This window comes from Dendrobium catenatum, unplaced genomic scaffold (genome assembly GCF_001605985.2).
Source record: "Dendrobium catenatum unplaced genomic scaffold, ASM160598v2 fragScaff_scaffold_637, whole genome shotgun sequence".
Lineage (NCBI taxonomy): Eukaryota > Viridiplantae > Streptophyta > Magnoliopsida > Asparagales > Orchidaceae > Dendrobium > Dendrobium catenatum.
Genome location: NW_021319099.1, coordinates 2321701 through 2343798, shown reverse-complemented (window position 1 = coordinate 2343798; position 22098 = coordinate 2321701). Strand labels below are relative to the sequence as shown.

Sequence of the window (22098 nt, the reverse complement as noted above, 5' to 3'; positions counted from 1 at the left end):
TAATACCTGAATGAAATGTGATTATCATATTTCTTTCTTTCATCAATGGCCTGTAAGAACTAGTTTTCCACCTTTTAAAAAAGAAATCATAAGATTTGTACATGAAAGACGTTATAAGTTATGGAAAAAAAAAAACAAAAACAAAAACAAAACTTAACCTTCTGCTAGATTACCGTGCTCAATTCCTCAACCGCTTCCATCAGTTTTTGGCTGGTTACTGTGATCCTTCTGCTCCAATTCACCTTCAGGAAATACTTCTGATTGAAGTGACGGAGCAAACTTGTTCAGATGGAACCATGTTAATTCCCACAAACTGTCTCCACCTACTGTGCTATTTTGAACCAGAACTCCCGTTGATTTCATCACTAGCAAAATGTTCTTGAGCAATTCAGGGACCAACTCTTGGAGTTTCTCGCTTCTTTTACCTCTAAATTTTATCTTCATGAACCTCTCCATGCGACTAAGAATCCCGAGCCAAAGCTTGCAGAAGCTGCTTAGTCCACAGAGCTCATGCAGCAGGTGCAAAAATACCTTGGAAACTAACTTAATGGCATGGACAAGAGTTACCTCCATGTTTCGATAATCCTTCTGCGACGGGCCCTGCGCGATTTCCAGTAAGTTATCAAGCATCTTAAATATAACAATATCAAAAGATTGAAGCCGAACTGAGGGTGAGAAGCTGATCCCCTCTACTCCTGCCAGACACTTCTGCAATAATGCCACGGCATGATTTCTCACTTCCTCTCTTTGATCCAATGTCACCTTTCTCAGAGCTTGGATAAGCTGTAACCACAACTCTTGAATTCCTTCAGTTATTTTCTCAGCTTCTCCACCAGCTTTTTTAGTCTCTTGAGACCAGCGAATAAGACAGATGGTAGACTCAGCCATCAGATCAAGTGCACGAGTGGATCTCTCGATGAGCCCAACACGAGATTCTGCAAATTGTCGCGATGCTTCAATACAAAGAATGTAGTTAGCTGGTGAGAGGTGAGCCCCATCAGACATGATAAAGACCAGTCCTTCAAAACCAAATTCAGAAGCGTCGGGGTGGCGGGCGGCGATCGACAGCAACGAGATAATCGACTTCCACCCCATCTGAGACTTTATGTGAGTAGAATTTGCTTTCACCAATCGTGTAACTTCCTGTGTAATATTCTCGCAGTAAACATCGGCTACACGGGCATCAAGTTTCAACACCAACTGAAGTGACTTGAGAAGCTCATCAGTCAGATCCTCTTTGTATGGAAGTAGTCGCTGACAGATTCTAAGAAGTCCAAACACTGCCTTCTCTATAAGAGCACATGGCATTGCGATAGACTGGACTATATTCGCTATGTGTTTATACACATCCTGCCAAAGAAGAGCAATTCTATCTCGATTATTCAATGTGATAGCAATGAGCAGCTCCAAGCAGAAAACCGCTGTGTCTTCATCTTCTGGTGAACTGCTGAAATTTGGAGGCCTATCTGCTTCCAGGATAAGGGCCCTTGCAAGATGCAGTAATGAATCAGCATGAAGGAACTTGCTTTCTGTGAATATATTATTTATGTGGCACTTCTGAATGGTCTGAAGTGCTCTCTGATGAGCAGCGAGTTGCTGTTCCGTTGGTTCTATTTTCAGTTCCTCTGTGTCAAAATAAAGTAACTGGCTAAACCTCCCCATAAGACCAGAGGATCTACGAGTTATACCCACAGATGGAATATTGGATGCTGAGACAGAGTTCATGGGAGGTTTTCCAGGTTCTGCATCTTCAGTTGGTTCTACATCAGCAGCTGCATCAGTAGCCAACTGTGCAGAAAGAAGGCCTACTTTATGCAATCTCAAAATGCAATCAAGGATATTTCTCCAACCAGTGCGGATATGATCACCATAATTATTTGCTATGTTAAAAACTGTCTCGGTTGTCAGCCTAGCTTTTGTGTCATCCCCAAATGCTGTAATAGGTTCATCAAACATAGAACTGTTCAACAAGTTTGTGAACTTGCAGAGAGATACAACGAGGTCATCTAATACGTCTCCAAGATGGTAGTATGCAGATATCTTTCCCATTGCCAAGAAACCATCCACACAAGTAAGCAGAACATCTTCATTCTGTGCATGATCGAACACCACAGAAAGAGCAGCTATGGAGGGACCTGACATGATTGCTAACATATCACGATCAAGGTATGGCCTGGAATCATAAACAACATATGGAGATGTCACTTTTGACTTTCTCATTAGATCAGTCCAGCGGCTCGGGGACATTTCAGGAACACCAAAACCTGGATCAGGGGTAATCCTTATTTCATTCTTACATATCGAATGGTAAAGTTCGGACAAGAATTCTCTGGGCAGGTCATTTCCACCATTAATGAGTCGGTTGTTTCTTATGAAGTCCTCTTCTGTCATCTTCTTCTTTACCTGCATATTGTGCTGATCTGTGTTTAGCATTATGAGTGAGTATGATAATAAAAGGGCAGCATCCTTGTTGACAAGAATATGGGGTGACTGCTCATAATATCTCTCGGAGAAAGCCTCAAGCACTCTCTGTATCTTCTGCGACTCACCGGGCAAGCGGAATGTCTCTAGGAAGATTCTTAAAGCGGTATCAAGATTCATATCCTGGAAATCAAATGTACCAGCAAATTCATGAAGGACCTGTACACAAAACTCATCGTGGTTACCCAAGAAATCCCCAACAAGGTTTTTATCCAACCCAACAGTGTATCTGAAGACACAAGCCACACTCTTAGGGTCAAGTTTCTCAGGCAATAGATGAATTCCCTGCAGAAATTCAAGCCCCTTCTTTGGATCCCTATTAAAATGATCAGCACCATTCATTAGCCTCCTCTTGATGAACTTTCTACGACGAACAAATTCAAGCCAATGCTCAGGATCAGAATAGTTCTCACACTTCACACACCAAAATGGAGTATATTCATGCAGTTCCAGTAGAGGTTGTTGTGAATTAGGAGGCAGGTTGCCTATTCTTTGCACCATTCCCTGAATCACAGCAATAAGACCTTCCAAGGCTAGAATATGCGTCATAGATAATGAGGAGTTCACCGGGAATGCACATCTTGACAATAGATTGGTGATTTCTTCAAACATGTTGCAGCAAGTTATATCACAGTCCAGGTTGGAATACATCTCTGCCATGAAAGTCTTCTGCCTGCAAAAGTCCACTAAGGACTCCAAAGCCACTTCTTGCTGATGGTAACTAACCCCATTCTTTCCCTGTGCCAACCTTAAGATCACACATGAGAAGAATGCTTCAAGCTGCAGTTTAAGTTCTGTTCGCAAGTGGTAGTAGAGATTCAGAACTATACTGCACACTGTGGATAGTAGTAATGGACTGATCGATAGGCCGAACTGCATTAGATTCCGAAAAAGCTCATCCTGGATCAAAGCAATCAGCTTAGGATGCCTTCGTATTGAAGATCTCCCCAGCTCAATAACTGAGTTGATCATCCCAAGAGCGAAAAGCGGCACATCTTCATCCAAAGCCATATGGTTTGTCCAGGGACTAATCCCAATCTCATCAGCAATATTCAGTAGAGAGCACAAGAAGTGGAAGATCTCCACCATACATGGTATTCCATATGGTTCGGTCATTGCTCTTGTACCATCGGGTGTTTCCAACCCCACTACATTATCATTTACTGAGGACGTCATTAAGCCCAAATTCCCGTTACTCTTGCCTAGTTGTTGCAATCCAAAAGACTCATCCTTTTCGAAAGCAACCATCTGCACAAGTACACTTCTACGGTTATGAAAAGCTACCCATGAATGACTAGATTAACCAACCACTTGTGAACATTCATATATGAAAAGATAAGAAGACATTTAATAAAGTCATGCAAAGCTTGTATAGAGTTGGCTAGAAAGTAAGGTTTGAACATAAAATAGAAACATAGGCTTCGTTTGGGAAGGCTTTCTTTCAGCTTCTTAAAGAAACTTTCTAGCACAAAAATTTTTAATCTTGAACTAGAAAGCTGCTTTAAGAAGCAGAAAGAAAGCCATCCCAAATGAAGCCTTATACAATCGACTTTATATCACACATATCAAACAGCTAGTCATTTTTTTATAAATAAGGAATTACTACCAAGATGCCTAGCATTAGAAATTTGAGTTGAACATATTAAATATACGAGATCTTATTGCGTATAACCTAAGCTCATTATAATACAAAAACAAAAAAAAAAGTTGTGAAATAAAGTTTAATGCAGTCACAGGAAGAAGACGAGCAGGCATAACAAAGAAACAGAAAAAATTCTCAATAGAACAATAATTCTGTAATTGATATGCGATAATGCTTCTCCATCGTCTACTAGCATATATATATTTTTATAACTATAATATTTGATAATACTATTACCGGTATAACAACCAAAAAGGTAATAAGAGTATTGTAAAAACATAAATGATACTAAATGTAGTGGAAGGTGAAGTGGCGGTAAGATATCCTACTCCTTAACTTGCTCTGCATCAGTCCTCCCCAGCATCTAAGGAGCTTGAATCCGACGAGCTTATTGCAGTGGGAGATTCATCTTGAGAGTGAAAGGGCCAAAGATTAGACACATCGAATGTATAAGTGTTGCAGTTTGATGGTAAAGCAACATTGTGTTGTCATTGATCTTTGTTATGATAGGTATAGAGCCGATCTTACGATGAGTCAGCTTAGAGTAAATTCCTGGAGAAAAAACGTACTCGACGCAGCTCGACCAAGACGAGATCGCCAACGTGAAATAGTTTATGTCTGTGTTGAACGTTAACTGTAGCTTTATATCACTGATTGGAATCAGTAAGTTGTTTGCGCACATTAGTAAGCATCTACGTATATTTATTGGTGAAGGTGGCAATAGCATCTGACTTGCATTTGGGTAAAACAACAATGTCCAATGCTAGGTTAGGTAATTTAGTATATACAATATTGAAATGGGACTAAACTGAACAATTTGTCATCGAGTTGTAAGCAAATTCGGCTTTGCTCAGCATGTCTTCCCATTGCTTAGGATGTTATTGCACCAAACAATGAAGCACATTGCCTAAGGTGTGACTGACAACTTCGGTTTGGCCATCTGATTGAGGGTGATAAGTGGAGCTTAAACATAAGTTAGTACCCAATCGTTCCCATAGTTCGTGCCAAAAATGGCTTATAAATTTGACATCTCGATCGGAAGTTAGACTTCGAGACAGACCATGTAAACGAACAATTTATTGAAAGAAAATATGTGCTATATAAAGGACATTAGATGCTTTCTTACAATAGATGAAATCCGTCATCTTGGAGAACCTGTAGATGACCACCATGATCGATAAAATATAAACTCAGATCTTCCCAAATAGAATATTTTCTAGGTAAAGGCCAGTGTTTTGAACTCCTTTGTAAATTTGACAGATTGAGCAGCGGTCGACATGTCTAAAGACATCACGGCAAAGGCGAGGCCAAAAAAAATGCTAATGCAAAGCCATGGCATATGGAGTAGCCATTAATAGTTTTAGCAGTCAGGCATTATTTCCAAATTTCACTGAAGTCAGGATCAGTGATGTACAACTCTTTAAGACAGTCCAAACCTATAATTTATGCTTGTAGCTATGTGAGAAGAAAAACTTTCTTGCTAAGTGCATCAGCCTCACAATTATGCATACCAGATTTGTGTTTTAGGACAAACAAAAATTTTTGGAGAAACAATATTCAACGAGCATGCATTTTGTTAGCATTTCTTTTACTATTTATGTATTGGAGTGCTTTGTTATCACTGCAGAGAATGAAATCCTGATGTAATAGATAGTGTTCCCATTGTTTAAGTGCACGAATTACTGCATAAAGTTCATACTCATAAACTGTCCATTTTTGTCTTGCCGAGCATAATTTTTCACTGAAAAATGTAATAGGTTCACCTTCTTGGGATAGCATTACACCAATACCAACATAAGAAGTATCAGTATCTACATCAAACAAATTACCAAAGCTAGGGATCGCCAATACCGGAGTTAAGCTCAGTGCTGTTTTGATGGCTTCAAAGCTCTTCTGTTGTTCAATGTCTCATTGAAATATTTTAATTTTAAACACCCAGTTATGGGAGCCATAATAATACTGAGGCCTTTAATGAATTTGCAGTAGAAATTGACTAAGCTATAAAACTTTGAATATCAAAGAAGGAATGAGGGCTTAGCCAATCTACAATTGCAATCACCTTCTGTTGGTCCATATGTACCCCTTCATGAGAAATTATAAAACCAAGGAAATGGACTTTGGAAGTAGTAAATTCACATTTGGGAAGGTTAATGAATAGTTTATGCTGTTTTAAAACTTCAGAGAGAGCAGCCAGATGATTGAAATGTTGTTCCAAAGTATTGTTATAAATCAATACATCATTGAAGTAAACAATGCAAAACTTACCCAAGAAAGGTTTTAATTCCTCATTCATCATTCTCATAAAGGTGCATTACATAACCCGATTGGCACCACTTTCCACTTGTACAATCCCTGTGGAGATTTAAATGTTGTCTTCCACTCATCCCCATGGTGAATTTGGATTTACCCACTATGGAGATCTAATTTAGAAAAGATGGAAGAGCCTGCAAGCTTATCGATGAGTTCAACAATTTGTGGTACCGAAAATCTGTATTTGATAGTTATTTTGTTAAAGGGCTTGGTTGTCCATGCACATGTGCTAATTGCCATCTTTTTATAGAACTAGTAATGTGGGAACTGCACCTGGGCTTAAACTAGTTTGGATGAGATGTTTTTCTAATAGATCATCAATTATTTTCTATAAGATGGCATGTTCCTTTGGACTTAACCGGTAGTGAGGTAGATTAGGCACTATCGCACCTGGAATAATATCAATCTAATGATGTATACTTTGCAGAGAGAAGCTCAGCAGGCAGCTCCTCGGCACCAATGTCCCTAAAAAGATCTAAGAGCTTGCACATCTCACTGTTAACTCCTTTTTTATTAAAGTAGGTGTTCGTTCAGTTACAATCAAAGCAAATAAAGGAGTATATTCACGCCAACAGTGAAGTAAAGTTGGTCCTGAGACTATAAGCATTGCCACTGAATTTGCATGCCCAGAAGTTTGTAATTTATGCTCATTTGAACATGGTAGCAGCTGCAGACATTGCCCCTTCACTCAAAGGAATATACATTTGCTCTACAATCATAATTGTCACCAACGTTGAATTTACATGGTCTACCCAATATGAGGTGACAAACATATCCAAGACATCGCACAGGACGTCACAAACGTATTATTTTCCTATGGTAAAGGTTACTCGACACATCTCAGTAACCAAAATTTACATATTTTTCTTGACCCAACTGATTATATATGGATGTGGGTTTCAGATAGTTTTGAGCTAAAGGTTTTGGACAACCGATCTGAAAATTATGTTTTCAGTGCACCAGTTGTCGATGAGATCATAAACTTTCCCATTAATTGTGCACGGTGTTTTGAAAATGGCATTACGTTGAGAATGGATTGCTTGCCGAGGGGCTAGCAGCAGTTTTTCCATAACACACACCAAAGGTTCTCCCTCATCACTTCCAAGGTTCTCTGTTTCTCCATCTCCCTCCAATTCTGTGTTGATTGGATCATTTTCTTCATATGCTTCCAATATATGTACTAGCTTTCTTTGCGAGTATTCGTTGGAATTGTGACTGGGTTAGAAACGAAAGCATTTGAGTGTAGAGAGTTTATCAAATGGGTTATCATTAGCTACAGTTACAAGTTTGAGTTGTGATTTGCTATCCGGATTGATGTTAGCTTGATTACCTAAATGAACAACCTGAGTGTATGGATTTGCAATATTAGGTGTCTTGGTAATAGGTGAACGGCTCTTATTAGTTGCAAAGGGAAGTTCCTGAAAATGACGCCAACTATAAAGGGTTCAGAATTGGCGATTCTAATGCATTTCTGCCTTCAATGCTAAATTTACAGCCGTGAACCGTGACCATACAAAATTTAGTTCTAATTTATTTTGTATGCTATCCTTGAGGCCACCAATATAACAGGTGAACAATTGATTAGTGGCCTCATTAAGATTGTTTATCGCACTCAACCTATGTAATTCTTCAGTGTATTCACTTACGGATCGAGCTTCTTGTATGCAATGCTTATATTTCATGTATAATATATGCTTAAAATTTGTAGGCAAGAAATGTGCTCTCAAAAATTGCTTCATCCGAATTCAACTGCGTACTCAACCTTTACCTTCTCATAGTCTCTTTTTTAAGAGTTGTGTCCACCAAGCAATAGCATCCCCTTTTAGTCCACAAGCAAACAACATATTTTACTTGTTTGTCAAAGCTCAATTTCCATAAATTCGAAGAAATTTTCGACAACTTTTCTCAATCTAAATAATCTATCACATGCAGGTGCCTATAAAAATATAAGGAATGTTTAATTTGACTCGAAATTCTCCTGACTGTTGTTGATAATGCATAGGACGGCAAGGCCTGAAATACTCCTGGTGAGATTCATTACCTTCATCTTCTTCATCTAAATCCGCCAGGTCCCTTCCACAAAATAGCTAAGTATCATCTTCGGAATATGTAACTTCATGGGTTTGTAAATGGGTTCTATGCACATTTTGTTCAAGACCATAATGGTTGATGGTGCTGCCGCTCGGCGATGCTGTTGGAGTGGGTTCCTCATCTAAACTAGATGTAAATCGCGACTTATTTTGACAGATAATTGTCGGAAGTCTGCAAACAACTCGAGTTGTCAAGTGAGATTTACTTGGTTTGCCCATAAGGTTTCAAGACTCCAAACATCGTTGGTAGCCGGTTCCTTGTCGCGATCCACCATATTTCCAGGTGCAGGCTTTGATACCAACCAAATACAATCACAGGAAAAAGACGAACAGGCAAAACAAAGAAACGGAAAAAATTCTCAATAGAACAATAATCCAGTAATTGATATGTAATAATAATGCTCCTTCTCCATCGTCTATTACTATATATATCTTCTATAACTATAATATTTGATAATACTATTATTGGTATAAGAATAAAAAGGTAATAAGAGTATTGTAATATCATAACTGGTACTAAGTTTAGTGGAAGATGAAGTGGCGGTAAGATAACCTGCTCCTCAACTTTCCTTACTCCTTAACTTGCTCTACATCACAGTTCTAGATGAAGTGGCAGAATGAGATAAATATTTCATACATCTGCAAACACTTTCATGAAACATAACCATATCACATCATTCCAAGTAAAAAAAAAAAATGCTTTCTTGATCCAATTAGAATACAAGGAACAAGTAACTCTAGAATTAAATGATAAGGTTACTTCTGAACTACTCTTCAAAAACAAAGGCGAAGGAGTTCTCAAAAAGATTCATTCAACATCAAAGAATTTGTGCCCGTAAAGCTACAACATTCTCACAAACTACAACCCATTACAAGTCCTTAGTCATTCATTGTCAAAGGGGAATGATCTCGGCCACTTTCTCCTAAAAGGGCATCAAGTTACGGCCAGCGATCCACAATTATTTAATAAGAATGCGCAAGAAACTTGTTAAAGCTAGGGCATCCACCTAAAATTCATCTCAATGCATTCCCATAACTAATGGGTAAGTCAAAGTAGGAAATAAGATTACCATTACTCTCCTTTGAAAGAAATTTGAAAGTGCTAAATGTAAAGGTTTCGAAATGTTATCATTAATTATTTAGACTTTACATATCGCATCATTTTCAATAATTATTCAGACACCATTTAGCTTATTGTTATAGTTCGGTCTGAACCATCCAAACCGGCCCAACCTGGGCCGGTTCATACCTACAAGAGGCAGGCTAAGCCGCCTCCTTTAATTGCCGCTCAAGTGTGTAAGCCCCCCTAGGTCATCAAATAGAGAGAGAGGGAAGGGTGGGAATTTGCATAGGGAAACTATTTGAATAACTTGTTTATTTTAGGAAACCCTTTATTGATTTTTATTAGGAAGATATGTATTAAAAAAAGGGAGGGAGGCTAGGGTTAGGGCATGCATGATTATTGTTTCTCTTTGAAGTTTTGGGCTCTAGATTCATCATCTAGGGATTGGGAGAGAGCGATCCTCCTCTCAAATTGAGGATCGATTGTATATTTGCTTGTTCTTGCTTTCGGTTGGATTCCTATAATATAATCTACTGCTTTTGGTTTGTTTTCATTGGAAATCTCAAAATTTTCTCTATTTTCACCAATTATTGTTAGGGTTGCTTGCGAACTCAAGTATACCCATTAGAGTTAGTTGCGAACTCAAGTACTTCATATCACTTATCTCGTGGGTTTGAGTCTCTCTTACTTGTTAAGTACAACTTACATATTCGTCGGGTACTCGCCGTATCAAATTTTGAATAGAAGGAACTTCATAATGGATAAATGTCAATGAAAAACGACTCAAAATATGTTTCGACCTCTTTGAAGAACTTGAAACCAATTGACAATTGGCAAAGTATAATGATGCCAATATTCAATAGAAAAACTTCAAATTGGAAGAAATCGTCCTTTAGAAAGTCAAAATCGTAGTTCGTCAATTTGTTGCTAGAACATTGGATTTACTTTGAAGAAAACCATAAATCATAAAGAAACAAGTCCGCTTTAGTGCCAATTAATTACAAAAAACATACCAGAAAAGAAGTCCAAAGGACTTGGAAGCATTAAAAGTATCTCTTCCAAATTTTTTGTAGTTTGGAAATTCAATTCAATTAAATAAAAAAAAGATCATCCACTGAGCCTTGCTTTTTCTTTCTCCTTGTAGGGAAGAAAATCATGTGATCACACAAATCAGAATTATAAAGACTTCTATTAAAAATTATTTTGTTGAAAAAAAAATCGAAGACTACTCCCTAAAAACAAGTTAAGACTCATAAAGTTGGACAATCTATGATTGATGAAGCAATCACCCTAAAACTTAACTTAAAACACAAATTTCATTTTAAGTAACATATCTGATGAGCCCTCTAACAATATCATAAGAATAATATTTTTATTTCGTATCTTCAAGCTATATATGTTTAAATTGAAAGAATTCATTATTCTGTTACTTGATGTTTCCTAGCTTATATATTTATCGATATTCGCTGGAATTATTTAAGTCGTTCAACATCGTGCCTACATCATGAAAGTATTTAAGTAAGAAATAAAAAATTAAGCCATAAAATTCAAACTCCCACTTTGTAACGAACTCCATAATGAAATAGAGTTTCTCAAGTGGCAAATATTAAAGATGGTTTCCCCACTAACAAAAAAAAATGAAAATCAGGTGAGACCCATCTATACAAGGTGACAACTAGTCCTTGAGAGATACAATTAAGAAAGTTGAGTAACACTTGAATCAATTATATATCACTAGGATTCACTGCTTAGCTTATACTTAGAACATATATGAAAAAATTCCAAGTATAAAACAGTGCTGAAGTCAAAGTATTAAATAAGTTAATTCATAAAAATTGAATTTTGACATTAAAAGGACACAATGAAGAAAAAGGATTCATGTAGCTGCCCACGTGGTGGGACAAAGGCTTGACGATGTTGTTGTTGTATAAAAATTGAATTTTATTTCATTTTAAAGTAATTACAGATCACCTATCAAGTAGGACTTCTTACATAAACAAAGAAAAAGTTACAAAAAGGAAAAACTAGTATTTCTTACGGCTACTTCGGACATTATTTTTTAGTAGTCTTTATTATTATCATAATCTTCTTCATTTGAGATTTTTATCGCTCTTTAATAAAAATAAGTTAAATTTCTCATAACAAATTATCTCAATCCTAACCAAGGACTTCAAGCATGACACAATTTCTTCTTGATAATTCTAGGAAACTTCCTCCACGTAATCCTCAAAATGAATATCCTTTAAACTAATCGGGGTTGAAATTGTCAGCCTTCTTCTATGGCAATGCCTCTAATCAACAATTCTTTCATTTTCGCCTCATTCTCATGGCAAAGCCTACAACTTTGCAAATTGCTTCTGGTTATTTACAAGAAAAAGAGTTCATCATTTTGAGATGAATTAGAGGATGCCAAAGCTAAATCTAAATCATTAAAAGTATTATAAAGCTTGAGAATCTGGTCATCCTTTATTTTTATTTCTCTTGTAAGTCATCCAAGAATAGTGCTGATGCGGACATCCGATCATGAAGATTTTCAGAGGAGGAGACAACGATCGACGGCCGAGATCATTCCACCTTATCTTAATTTGTTATTTGTAATTTTTATTTTTATTATGAATTTTTCCTTTTTATCCTTACTTAAAAGGGTCATCCTATGTAAGCCCTGGGGGCATATGTGTCTTGTTTTAGTTTCTTAGGCCTATATATAGAGGCCCTTGCTTGTGTAATGTAATGATGAATTATTAAGAAAATAAAATTTGTTTGCACTTGTGTTTTTTGGAGAGAACTTGGGTGAGATTCCTATGGGAGGGAATCGAAGTTTCCACCAGCCGCAGGATTGGTCTGGACTCGTGGCTTGAAGTCCCTTGCAGAAGGGCAACGTATTACCCGTCAGCTGCAGGATGTGTCCGGGCTCACGGTTGTATCTTTCTTTTCCTAATTCCTTTTCTCCTCCTCCCATGACCGCCGGCCAAAATCCCCCAATTGCCACCGGCCGATTCTCCCACAAATCCCTCCAAAGTCACAAGCCTCCTCCAATTTATCCATATCAACCGCCAGCCATAACCCCACCACCACCACCTCCTAGTCGGCCACCCCACCTCCTCCAATCCTCCTAGCCGCTGGCCACCCCCATCCCTTTTTTCCTCTTAATGATGATTTCAATCATCATTAATACCTACCAAAATTAGCCTATCTAATTTGGGGTAAGAATTAAATATATTTGAAATTCAAATTTGAATTTCAAATACTTTCATAAAATTAACTAAGCTAAATTAGAAAAGTTCCTAAATTTAAGTCTAATTTGATTTTAAATTAGATTTGATTTAATTACCCTTTTCCTAATTTAGAAGCATGATTTAGGAAGTTTTAAATTCCCTCCCAATTCCCCTCTCCTCATTAATTACACCCATTATATCCTTCCTTAACCACCGGCCCCCCTCTCACCTCTCATTAGATCCCAAATTAAATCCCCATTAAATATTTCCTTTTTTATTTTTTTTATTTTTTTATTGTTTTTGTTTTTTTATTTATTTTTTATTTAGCCTCTTGTTATTTGGAAAGAATTTGAATTCAAATTCAAAATAATTTGAATTAAAAAAACTTTCTAATTAAATCAACACTCATTTAAGAAACCCCTCAAATCTCTCAAATCTGAAATCAATTTCAGATTTAATTACTCCATCACATTTAATGTTATGGTCCACAAACATTGTATATGGGCATTTCTCCTCCCTCCCCATATGGCTGGCCCCATCTCTCCCTTATTTTAATTATTTCCTTCCTTATTAAGGAATCCAATTAGGAGAATAATTAATCACCTATTTATCCTTCCCTTAATCTTATTTGAATTTCAAATTCAAATCCCTTAATTAAGGGAAATCTGAAATTGAATTTCATATATTTAATTTTTTTATTACCCCCTCCCCCTCTTTCTACATCAAGTGCTTAAACTCACAGTCAAATCTTGGAGTGACTAGATCTTGATGCATCTTCTCCAACTAATTGGCAGCCTTGTCAAGGAAGCATCCTTCTCAGACAGATCATCCCTCAACAACGTTGTTGCTTCCTCCCCCTTTATTGTTTTGAATGTCTCAACTTTCATAGAAGGCATTAAAAGAAAATTTTTCTTTACTAAAACGGCTGATCATCTTTTTTTCTTATTATTTCCATCATTTATATTCTCTTAATAATGAAATTTATAATAAAAATATGTATACTTGCTTGCAACATAGAAGGTGAGGTGACAAATTTCCACACGGTGAAGCATACTGTTCCCTAATTTTTAGGAATAAAAGAAGAGATCAATTGTGATCTTATCCAATTATTCCATTTCATAATTTTCACGAAAGAAGTTCTCCTATAATTATTTTTACTAAATTTTAGTAAAGAATTATGCTAGTTAGTTATTTCCTTTATTAGACATTTTTTTAAGTATATATATATATATATATAGTATCTTTTTCGAACAAAGAAGATGATTAATCAATTAAAAAATTCTTCATGGAATCAGAGCTAGTTCTCTGAGCCCTAATCCCTTCAGACCGACTCTCTCTGCAAGATTCTTTTTGGCCATCTCTTCTCTGTTTCTCAAGCCAATTCTCTCTAGCCAGTGTCCGTCCCTACCTTATATATTTCTAGCAACCTTATTATTTCTTCTCCCCCATCTTCTTCTTTGCAATATGAAATGGCCTCATCACAAACATCTGGCATCACAGCTCCATAATTAGGAAGCAGATTAGAAATTTAAAACCTTGGTGGCAGTGATTCTTCTCCTATTCTCATCACAAGACACAAATTAAATGGGCATAATTATTTGCAGTGGTCACAATCTATGTTATTGTTCATTTGTGGTAAGGGAAATGATGAGTATTTCACAGGAGTAGCAACCATGCCAAAGATTACAAATTGGGTTTCATAAAGTGGAAGATTGCAAATAGCATGATCATGTCATGACTTATCAATTCCATGAACAATGACATAGGTAAAAAAAATTTGTTGTTTGGGACTGCAACAAAAATATGGGATGTAGCCAAAGAGACTAACTCCAGCTCTGAAAAATACAACAGAGCTATTTCAGGCTGAATAAATAGTTCATGACTTTCACCAAGGAGACCAGTCTGTTACTCAGTATTATAACACACCCATACGGTATTGAAAACAACTTGACTTATTCAAAACTCACTTATGGACATGTCCAAAAGATGCACTAATGTAGAAGCAGATTGTGAAACAAAAAAAATTGTTTAAATTTTTCTTATGACTTGACAAGAAGTTGGATGATGTTCGAGATCGAATCTTGGGCACTAAAACACTACCAAATATTAGAAAGACATTCTCAGAGGTTAAGCGTGAAGAAAGTAAACAAAAAAGTGATGATGGAATATAAGGAACAACTTGTATCAACATCAGATGCATTTTCCCTTGTAATCCAATCATCTAATAGTAATGTGGAGATCATTAGAAATGGGAAAGGCCTTAGTATGACTACTGTAAGAAACCAGATCATTATAAGGAGCCTTGTTGCTGCAGGTTAACTAATACAACATAAACTTGGCACAAACAAAAAAATTTCATTCATCATTTTTTTTAAATTACCTAATTAAAACAAGCTACAACTTTATCTTGTCGACTTCATTTTCACTATTCTTAGAAAATTCATTAAGATGAACAAAAGGGTGATTAGTATACCGCTACAATCATGATTTAATCATCTTCATAAAATTTGGCTTGAAGAGTTATCATTATCTCCTTCAATAAGACCACCTCCATAATTCATTAAATTTACTAACTTGGATCATTATCTTCAATTCATCTATCAAAGACCTTGCCACAACTTCTCACCTCATTACCTACTCTCTTAGCAAGATCCTAAGTTCCTAACTAGTCTCCTTGCCACTCAAAATCAAAACTTGCAAAACACAATTCCTCACTCTACCATCATCAGCAACCTTAATAGCAAGCAACCTTAATAGCAAGGTTATTCATCTCACCAACCTCAGTTTGATTCATCGGAGAGCTCCTCATGAAAATATCTTTATCATCGGTAATATCAACATCACCAATGACTTCCTCAGCAACCTTCTCTTAAGAAAGTAAGACAATACTCAACATAACTCATCCCTTATTCTTTCATTAGTTAAGACTTGGTTATTTTGTCCTCACTGCTAGTATAAGTCTATTTGCACCAATGAACACTTCTCATTTGGCTTATGAAATCTAGTGACCTGCTCGAGAACCACTAACCAACTTAGATGGGCCTATATTCAAAATTATTATCGAGGTGCTAAAACGTGCAATAACCACCACTATGTCCATGACAGCTTCTCTGATAGTAGCCATCACCTCTAATTGTGGAACCTCCATGGGAACCAACTCACTTGGTAAAGGAACTAGCTTTCAACCACATTCAGCTTCTTATAAGGGTTCTAAATTCACATTCTTCAATGGAAAAGCCCTGCAAATGAAGATTCACCAAATGATTCTCTATGCGCCTTGAATTCTTCAAAATTTTCAACACTTGAAAGAAGATCAAACTTCTTCATTCTTGCAAAGAACTAAGAAAATCAAGAGCAATTCAGCAATCAATAGAACAATAATAAAAGGATAATTAATGAAAACCTTTGCAATAAACTCCAACCTTTATATTTATAGACATTTTCTGATGTCACGTCAGCCACATGCTGATAAGTTGAGCTTTAGATAAAGTCAACATTCAAAATTAAATCTGAGTCACAAAAACCAAATTGTGTTGAATTCATTCTTCTATTCTTCTTAATTTCTCAAAAAGGAAAAAAAGCACGAGAATAAAAAAAAAAACTAAATATACAACCATATTTATATTGGCCAGGTTAATGAATTCATTTCCTCCTAAACCCCATTCAACCAATTTTTCGCCAAAAATTAACTCAGAACTTTCCCAAAGACCTAAAGATGCTTAGGATTGGATCTCAACAACTCATGGAAGAGTACATGCAAGAGCTAACAAAGGGCCGATCAATAAAATTCGCCAGTTCACCACACCAGTACTCATTAAAAGAACTCAACCTCAGCTACGTTACTTGTCTTAAGTTTACACTTGTTGGAAAACACTTAACAAGACTAACCCACTACACAATCAACTATGCTGTGTTCACTTATGTACTTTTTTTTTCTATACTTCATCATCTAGTCATTCCTACACCACTGGCTTTAGTCTACACCCATAATAAAAGATTAAGGTTTAGACATGGACACATGACATCGCCTTGTACTTTTGGCTAACTCTATCAAATTGAACTTACTATACGATTCTCTGGCAAATCTCTCATCTCAACCCATTTGTGCTATAAGGCCTTAGTCTTTAGCACAAACAACTTTGCATCTGACATCTATCTTATTACATATAAGATATAAAATAAGCTCGTCCTAACATAATAACACAACAAAACTCTGTAAAAGCAGTTCTAGATGAAGTGATTGACTGAAATAACTATTTCATACATTTGCAAGAACTTCCATGAAACAAAACCCATAGAGTATCATTTCAAGCTCAACAAAAATGCTTTCTTTATCCAATTAGGCAACCAAGAACAAGTACCTCCGCATTAGATGAAGCCTTGAAAGTTCTTTCACTGACTTCCGGCAAATGAGAGAAGATGCACCGGACAAGCTCATGCATCGTATGGCGGGATATCCTCTGCAAAAGCTCACCCTTTGTCCCCGCCTGATTAACAACCCTAAAGCAAGTGTTCACAATGGTACAAACATGCTGGTTGCTCAAAACTTTACAAGCCCGGCACCTCATGCACGCAAGCAACGACTGTAATATCTTCACCAACACCGCTTCCTCAGAGACCGGATCGGTTACCTCAAACCGGCAGCTTGTCACCGCATCCACGATAGCGTTCATCGCCTCCTCAACGTGGGCAGATTCAGCGTCGAACATCTCGAAGGAGAGAATTTTGTGTATAGAAGAAAGGGCAACACCGGTAATCGGTGCGCCGGTTTCATCGGAGCGGATGACGTCGAGGAAAGGACGGAGGTAGAGAGTCGGCTCGATGGAACTCCATCGATTGGGGTCCCAGTTGAAGAGCTGGCGGCGAAGGAATTTGAAGGATTGGATGAGGGAGTGATCCAGGTGGTCATCACCAGCAGAGGCGTAGCGGCCTCCCCACCGGACGTTGCGACGCATCACGGCGAGGACGGCGCTGACCTCTGAGTTTAACATGCAGGCCATCGCATGACCACAAGAGGAGGACGAGGATTCCGCCAACTCCGGCAATGGGAATAATCGGTTGCCTCCGTCATCGGCGAGGGATTCTTCCAGGATTGGGTTTATGCCAAGGTTCTGGAGACCGAGGCGGCCCATGGCGGAATAGAGTGGCTAGAAAAACATCAGAGGATCTTGGGGTTCGCCAGATTTCTGGGATGTATTATTATGATCGGGAGATTTGGACTTCGGAGTAACGGATCTACGGAAAAAGGAACACAGATCAACAATTGGAACACTGATAAGAGTCTAAAAAACAGTTTTTAAGACGAGTGAAAGAAGTGAGAGAAATAGGGGAGAAAACAAACAGGGGCTGACGAGAAGGTCGGAGACTAGCCGCCATTAGAGATCTGCGCGAGAGCTCGGAATCTCCACATTTTCCGATCTTCACCTCACCTCGCGACGTTTTCTGAGGATTGGAACTTTCCCTTCAGGATTGCGAGCAGTCCTTCTCGCACCACATTTCCAGTCCACCTCGCGCTCCACGTGGACTTTTTTCCAGGTGGCACCAATTAAGCTCTTGGTACAGTTCGTGGTAAAAAAACTGACGTGGGAGTGGACTTTGTTCTGCTGTATCACAAATTCACAACGCAATGGCTTTTGAATGAGATTTCCCCAAAAACAACTTTAGAATGAGTTTAAAAAAATTGCGTAATTTTATGTTTAAATGTAATATATCTGATAGTATAAATTTAAAAATTCTTAATTTTTTCTGATATTAATTAAATTAAATCAGGATATTTTTATATTTTTATGTTAAAAAAATGAACAGATGAAGTTGGATGTATGATATGATATCCCTCTCGATTTGATATAAATGACCGCATATTTTGTTAGGAGTTTTTACATACATAACACTTAAAACTATATTATTTACACATCTAACATCTAAACTTACCTATTTACACACCTACCACTAAAAGGCTATTTGTCTTTCTAAAATGCCACTCCATTTCATCTTCCGTGAAAACTCGTCTGTTCAACTTGTTGCACGTGAAACTCATCTTCCTCGGAGTTTGCTCATCTTCTCTATTCCGTCGAAGAACAAAACGCATTTCTGTTCCAGTCGAAATGCGGCCCATTGTTCCCTTCGAAGGCTTCCGTTTCCCCCATTTAGCCTCCTGTCCATTCTGCCTCTGAAACAGAACAAAATCGATTTGGTAAACAGCCTCCTGTCCTATCCAATCTCTTGTTTCAACTGTTCGGTGCAAGTAACTGAAGCGAATAAGGAGGTTTATGGCTGGCGTTTGCGAGATCTGAAGGTATGACCCTTAAAAACAAAAAAAAAAACAAAAAAAGAAATTGATATTCTGTTATGGTTTGAGGCCGGCTAATCGAAAGCTTGCAAAGAACATTACAAATAATCACAAATAACAAATGAAGAAATCGAAACACTAAACTGAGTTTCAAATGAAGATATCCAAATTTCAAATCGATATTCTTACATATAACTAAAAAAAATCATTGAAAATCCTAGACGGAAATATTCGGGTTTCATTTCGCGAACCTAGGAGAAGCAACGGCGAACGAAGTGTTGAGTTTTCACCGGAGCTCCTCTACTCAGTTCGCTTCTCTTATATCATTTGCCCTGTTTGCTAAGTGAAGAGCTCTGTTTATTTCCTTTGCTTGGAGATCCATGTTACTGTGAGATCTTTTGTGTTTGGTGAAGGGATTTGCAAGAGATGAGAGAATTTCTTCTGTTGATGTTTGGATGTAGACCTGTTAATTTTGCCTTGCGATGTGATTGTCTTTAATTATTAATAAAAAAGGGAACTTGGCAATCGAAGGAGCCAACGATCGAATGGGTTTTCACGGAGTGAAAATGGAGTGATATTTTAGAAAGGCAAAGAGCTTTTAAGTGGTATGTATGTAACCTTTAAAATATAATTAACTAATTAATATGCCGCATATCTTTTTTAATAATTAATTGAAAATTATTTTCCTCTCACAATTAATAAAGGATTCATATTAATCATAAAATTAAATTTGACAATTCTTGACATTAAAATAAAATACAACTTTAAGTATAGTTCTAATTCAAAATATAACATTTTAATCAGTAAAAATGATTTTTAATTAAACAAATTATAAATATTAATGATTTACTTTAATATGACATTTAAAATAACATAATAGATTATCGATTTTATCCTTTTAAAACAGTCTCATTCACAAAAAATGATTTTTAGATTGAAATAATATTTTAAATAAATTATTATGCACCATCCAATTTTTAAAAATAATTACAATGATAGTATTTGTTATGCCCAAACTTGTCCATTGGTTAAGGGTGCTAAAACGTATTGATGAGTCAGATTGGGATCCAACCTAAAGTTGACCTAACTCGAATCTAAACAATCCAAAGTCCAAACCCAACCCGTTTAATAAATGAGCCAAAAATATCAACTCAAACCCAACCCATTAACCTATTTTGGTTAAAAAAATTATAACTTATTAACAATAAAATTTAGGATATTTAATGAAAAATAATATGATTATACTCATCTATATATACTCCCCTGAGGAAAGACCTCCTTTGTAATCAATTACAATACTAGTGGATTCATTCATACTGCACCAAGCCCTATGATTTTTCCCCCTTTCAGGGGTTTCCACGTAAAAACCTTGGTATCTTCTAAATGTTACACACACTCTCTCTTATCTGATTGCGTGCTGGATTTTCGTACACTGCTAAGACGTAAAACTTTATATTTCTCTACCGCCGCGAATACTTCCGGACGCAATATATATATAAAGGTAAATATATGATCTAATAAGCATAGAACAAAAAGACATGATAATTATCTCTGTTTAATTAATTACATGAGAAATGAATAAAAACTTTTCAAATATATAAAGAACTCATATGTAGCCATTGATTAATCTAATCAAATCTGATTAACCTATGAGATTAACATCTCTTAACCATCTGAACTGACTTGAGCTTAATATGAGCAACACTATTTCTATCTCTTGGATATTACATAAGGCTATTTATTGTCATATTATGAATCCACAGCTAAAAACTTCCCCCTAAAATGAATATAGATAATACACACAAAATGTTATAACCTTCAAATTCAATTAAATGTTATCTAATCACCTGAATCAATTATCAATTTGTCGAATCAGGTCGCATAACAGATCGAAAAATACGGGCCAAACCATTATTTACACACAAAATACTTAAAATTGGTATATAAATCAGGATCACCAGCCCACAAATGCTTTAAATAATTACTAACCTGACATTGTTTTAGCAGAAGTTTCTGCGGCTCGAGCCAGCATTGCGCCTTTACCTGGAATAAAACCTCGTAAGACCAACCAATGAGTGAAATTTCGCTATAATTTCACTACAATAAAAAGGTTTGATATAAAAATAGAACAAACCTACACAATGAAAGATAATACAAAGTGGTATATTTGATAGAATCAAGAACGATCGACGTAACATAAGAGACTCCTAATAATAGAAGATCCTTCTATTAGTTAAAGTATAATAGAAAGAATCTCTTAGGTTTGTTGTTCCACCAAAAAAATAATTGTGAAACAATCCCACTTCTAAACAAGCAGCAGATGGTTTACCTATGTTCTTATTAGTTTAAAGGAAATGACAGAGAAAATGAAAAAGAATAAATAGAAATCATGAAAATAATAAGGAATTAAATTAGTCTCACTTAGTTATTTAGATGACAAAATAATGAATTTTGGTATTTATATATAGGATTGGAATCTCAATATTTGTAGGCAGAAAAGCAAATTAGCATGAATTGTACCGACATCTACAGCCGCACAGAAAGGTTTTTCAACTAAAACAAAGATAAGTACATAATACAAATATTGCTCTCAATATTTTCTCTATAGCATTTCCTCTCTTGGAATTTCTAGTAAACAACAACCAAAGCCTAAAATATAAATATTATAATAGCCAATTACCGTTATATTATTAATCTGACAATTTTTTATTTTATTCCAGGAATACCAAAAAAATAGTGAACTTTCCATAAAAACCTACCAACCTCAAGCTCTTATATTATACTACAATTAGTTCGTAAGGATTTTACCCTAAGCATTTCCTCAAAGAAAGTATAGATACTTCTAAATTGCCTTTGTATCCATGGCAAACATGTGTCAAACACGACTCTGAAATGCCTTAATATGTTCAAAACTGTGTTGAGTTCATCTATGAGTAAAATTCTCTTTTGAAATGGGTTGAACGCAGATGGGACATGCAAGATATATTGGGGGATGAAAGTCGAACGAG

The 22098-nt window shown here is 36.5% G+C and overlaps 2 protein-coding genes across 2 annotated transcripts; both read right to left on the bottom strand.

Annotated features, from left to right (window-relative positions):
• LOC110102584 (ARF guanine-nucleotide exchange factor GNOM-like) lies at positions 1–18293 on the bottom strand. Its single transcript, XM_020830966.2, has 3 exons — positions 18143–18293; positions 17163–18036; positions 1–3729 (listed from the first exon to the last, which is right to left on the bottom strand). Exons 2-3 carry the CDS (start codon positions 17931–17933, stop codon positions 187–189), a joined length of 4314 nt encoding a protein of 1437 aa, XP_020686625.1. The 5' UTR covers positions 17934–18036; positions 18143–18293; the 3' UTR covers positions 1–186.
• A 443-nt stretch (positions 18294–18736) lies between these two features.
• On the bottom strand, positions 18737–21171 carry LOC114579799. Its single transcript, XM_028695472.1, has 2 exons — positions 21080–21171; positions 18737–19104 (listed from the first exon to the last, which is right to left on the bottom strand). The coding sequence occupies exons 1-2, from the start codon at positions 21120–21122 to the stop codon at positions 18737–18739; spliced, it is 411 nt and encodes a 136-aa protein (XP_028551305.1). The 5' UTR covers positions 21123–21171.
• Positions 21172–22098: the final 927 nt, after the last annotated feature.

Coding starts and splice junctions, on each gene's coding strand:
- LOC110102584 (XM_020830966.2), bottom strand. CDS start 17,933: ATGGGCCGCCTCGGTCTCCAGAACCTTGGCATAAACCCAATCCTGGAA. Junction 3,730..17,162: donor AGGCTTCATCTAATGCGGAG/GTACTTGTTCTT, acceptor GTACTTGTGCAG/ATGGTTGCTTTCGAAAAGGA.
- LOC114579799 (XM_028695472.1), bottom strand. CDS start 21,122: ATGCTGGCTCGAGCCGCAGAAACTTCTGCTAAAACAATGTCAG. Junction 19,105..21,079: donor TTCTGCTAAAACAATGTCAG/GTTAGTAATTAT, acceptor TTTGTTTTTAAG/GGTCATACCTTCAGATCTCG.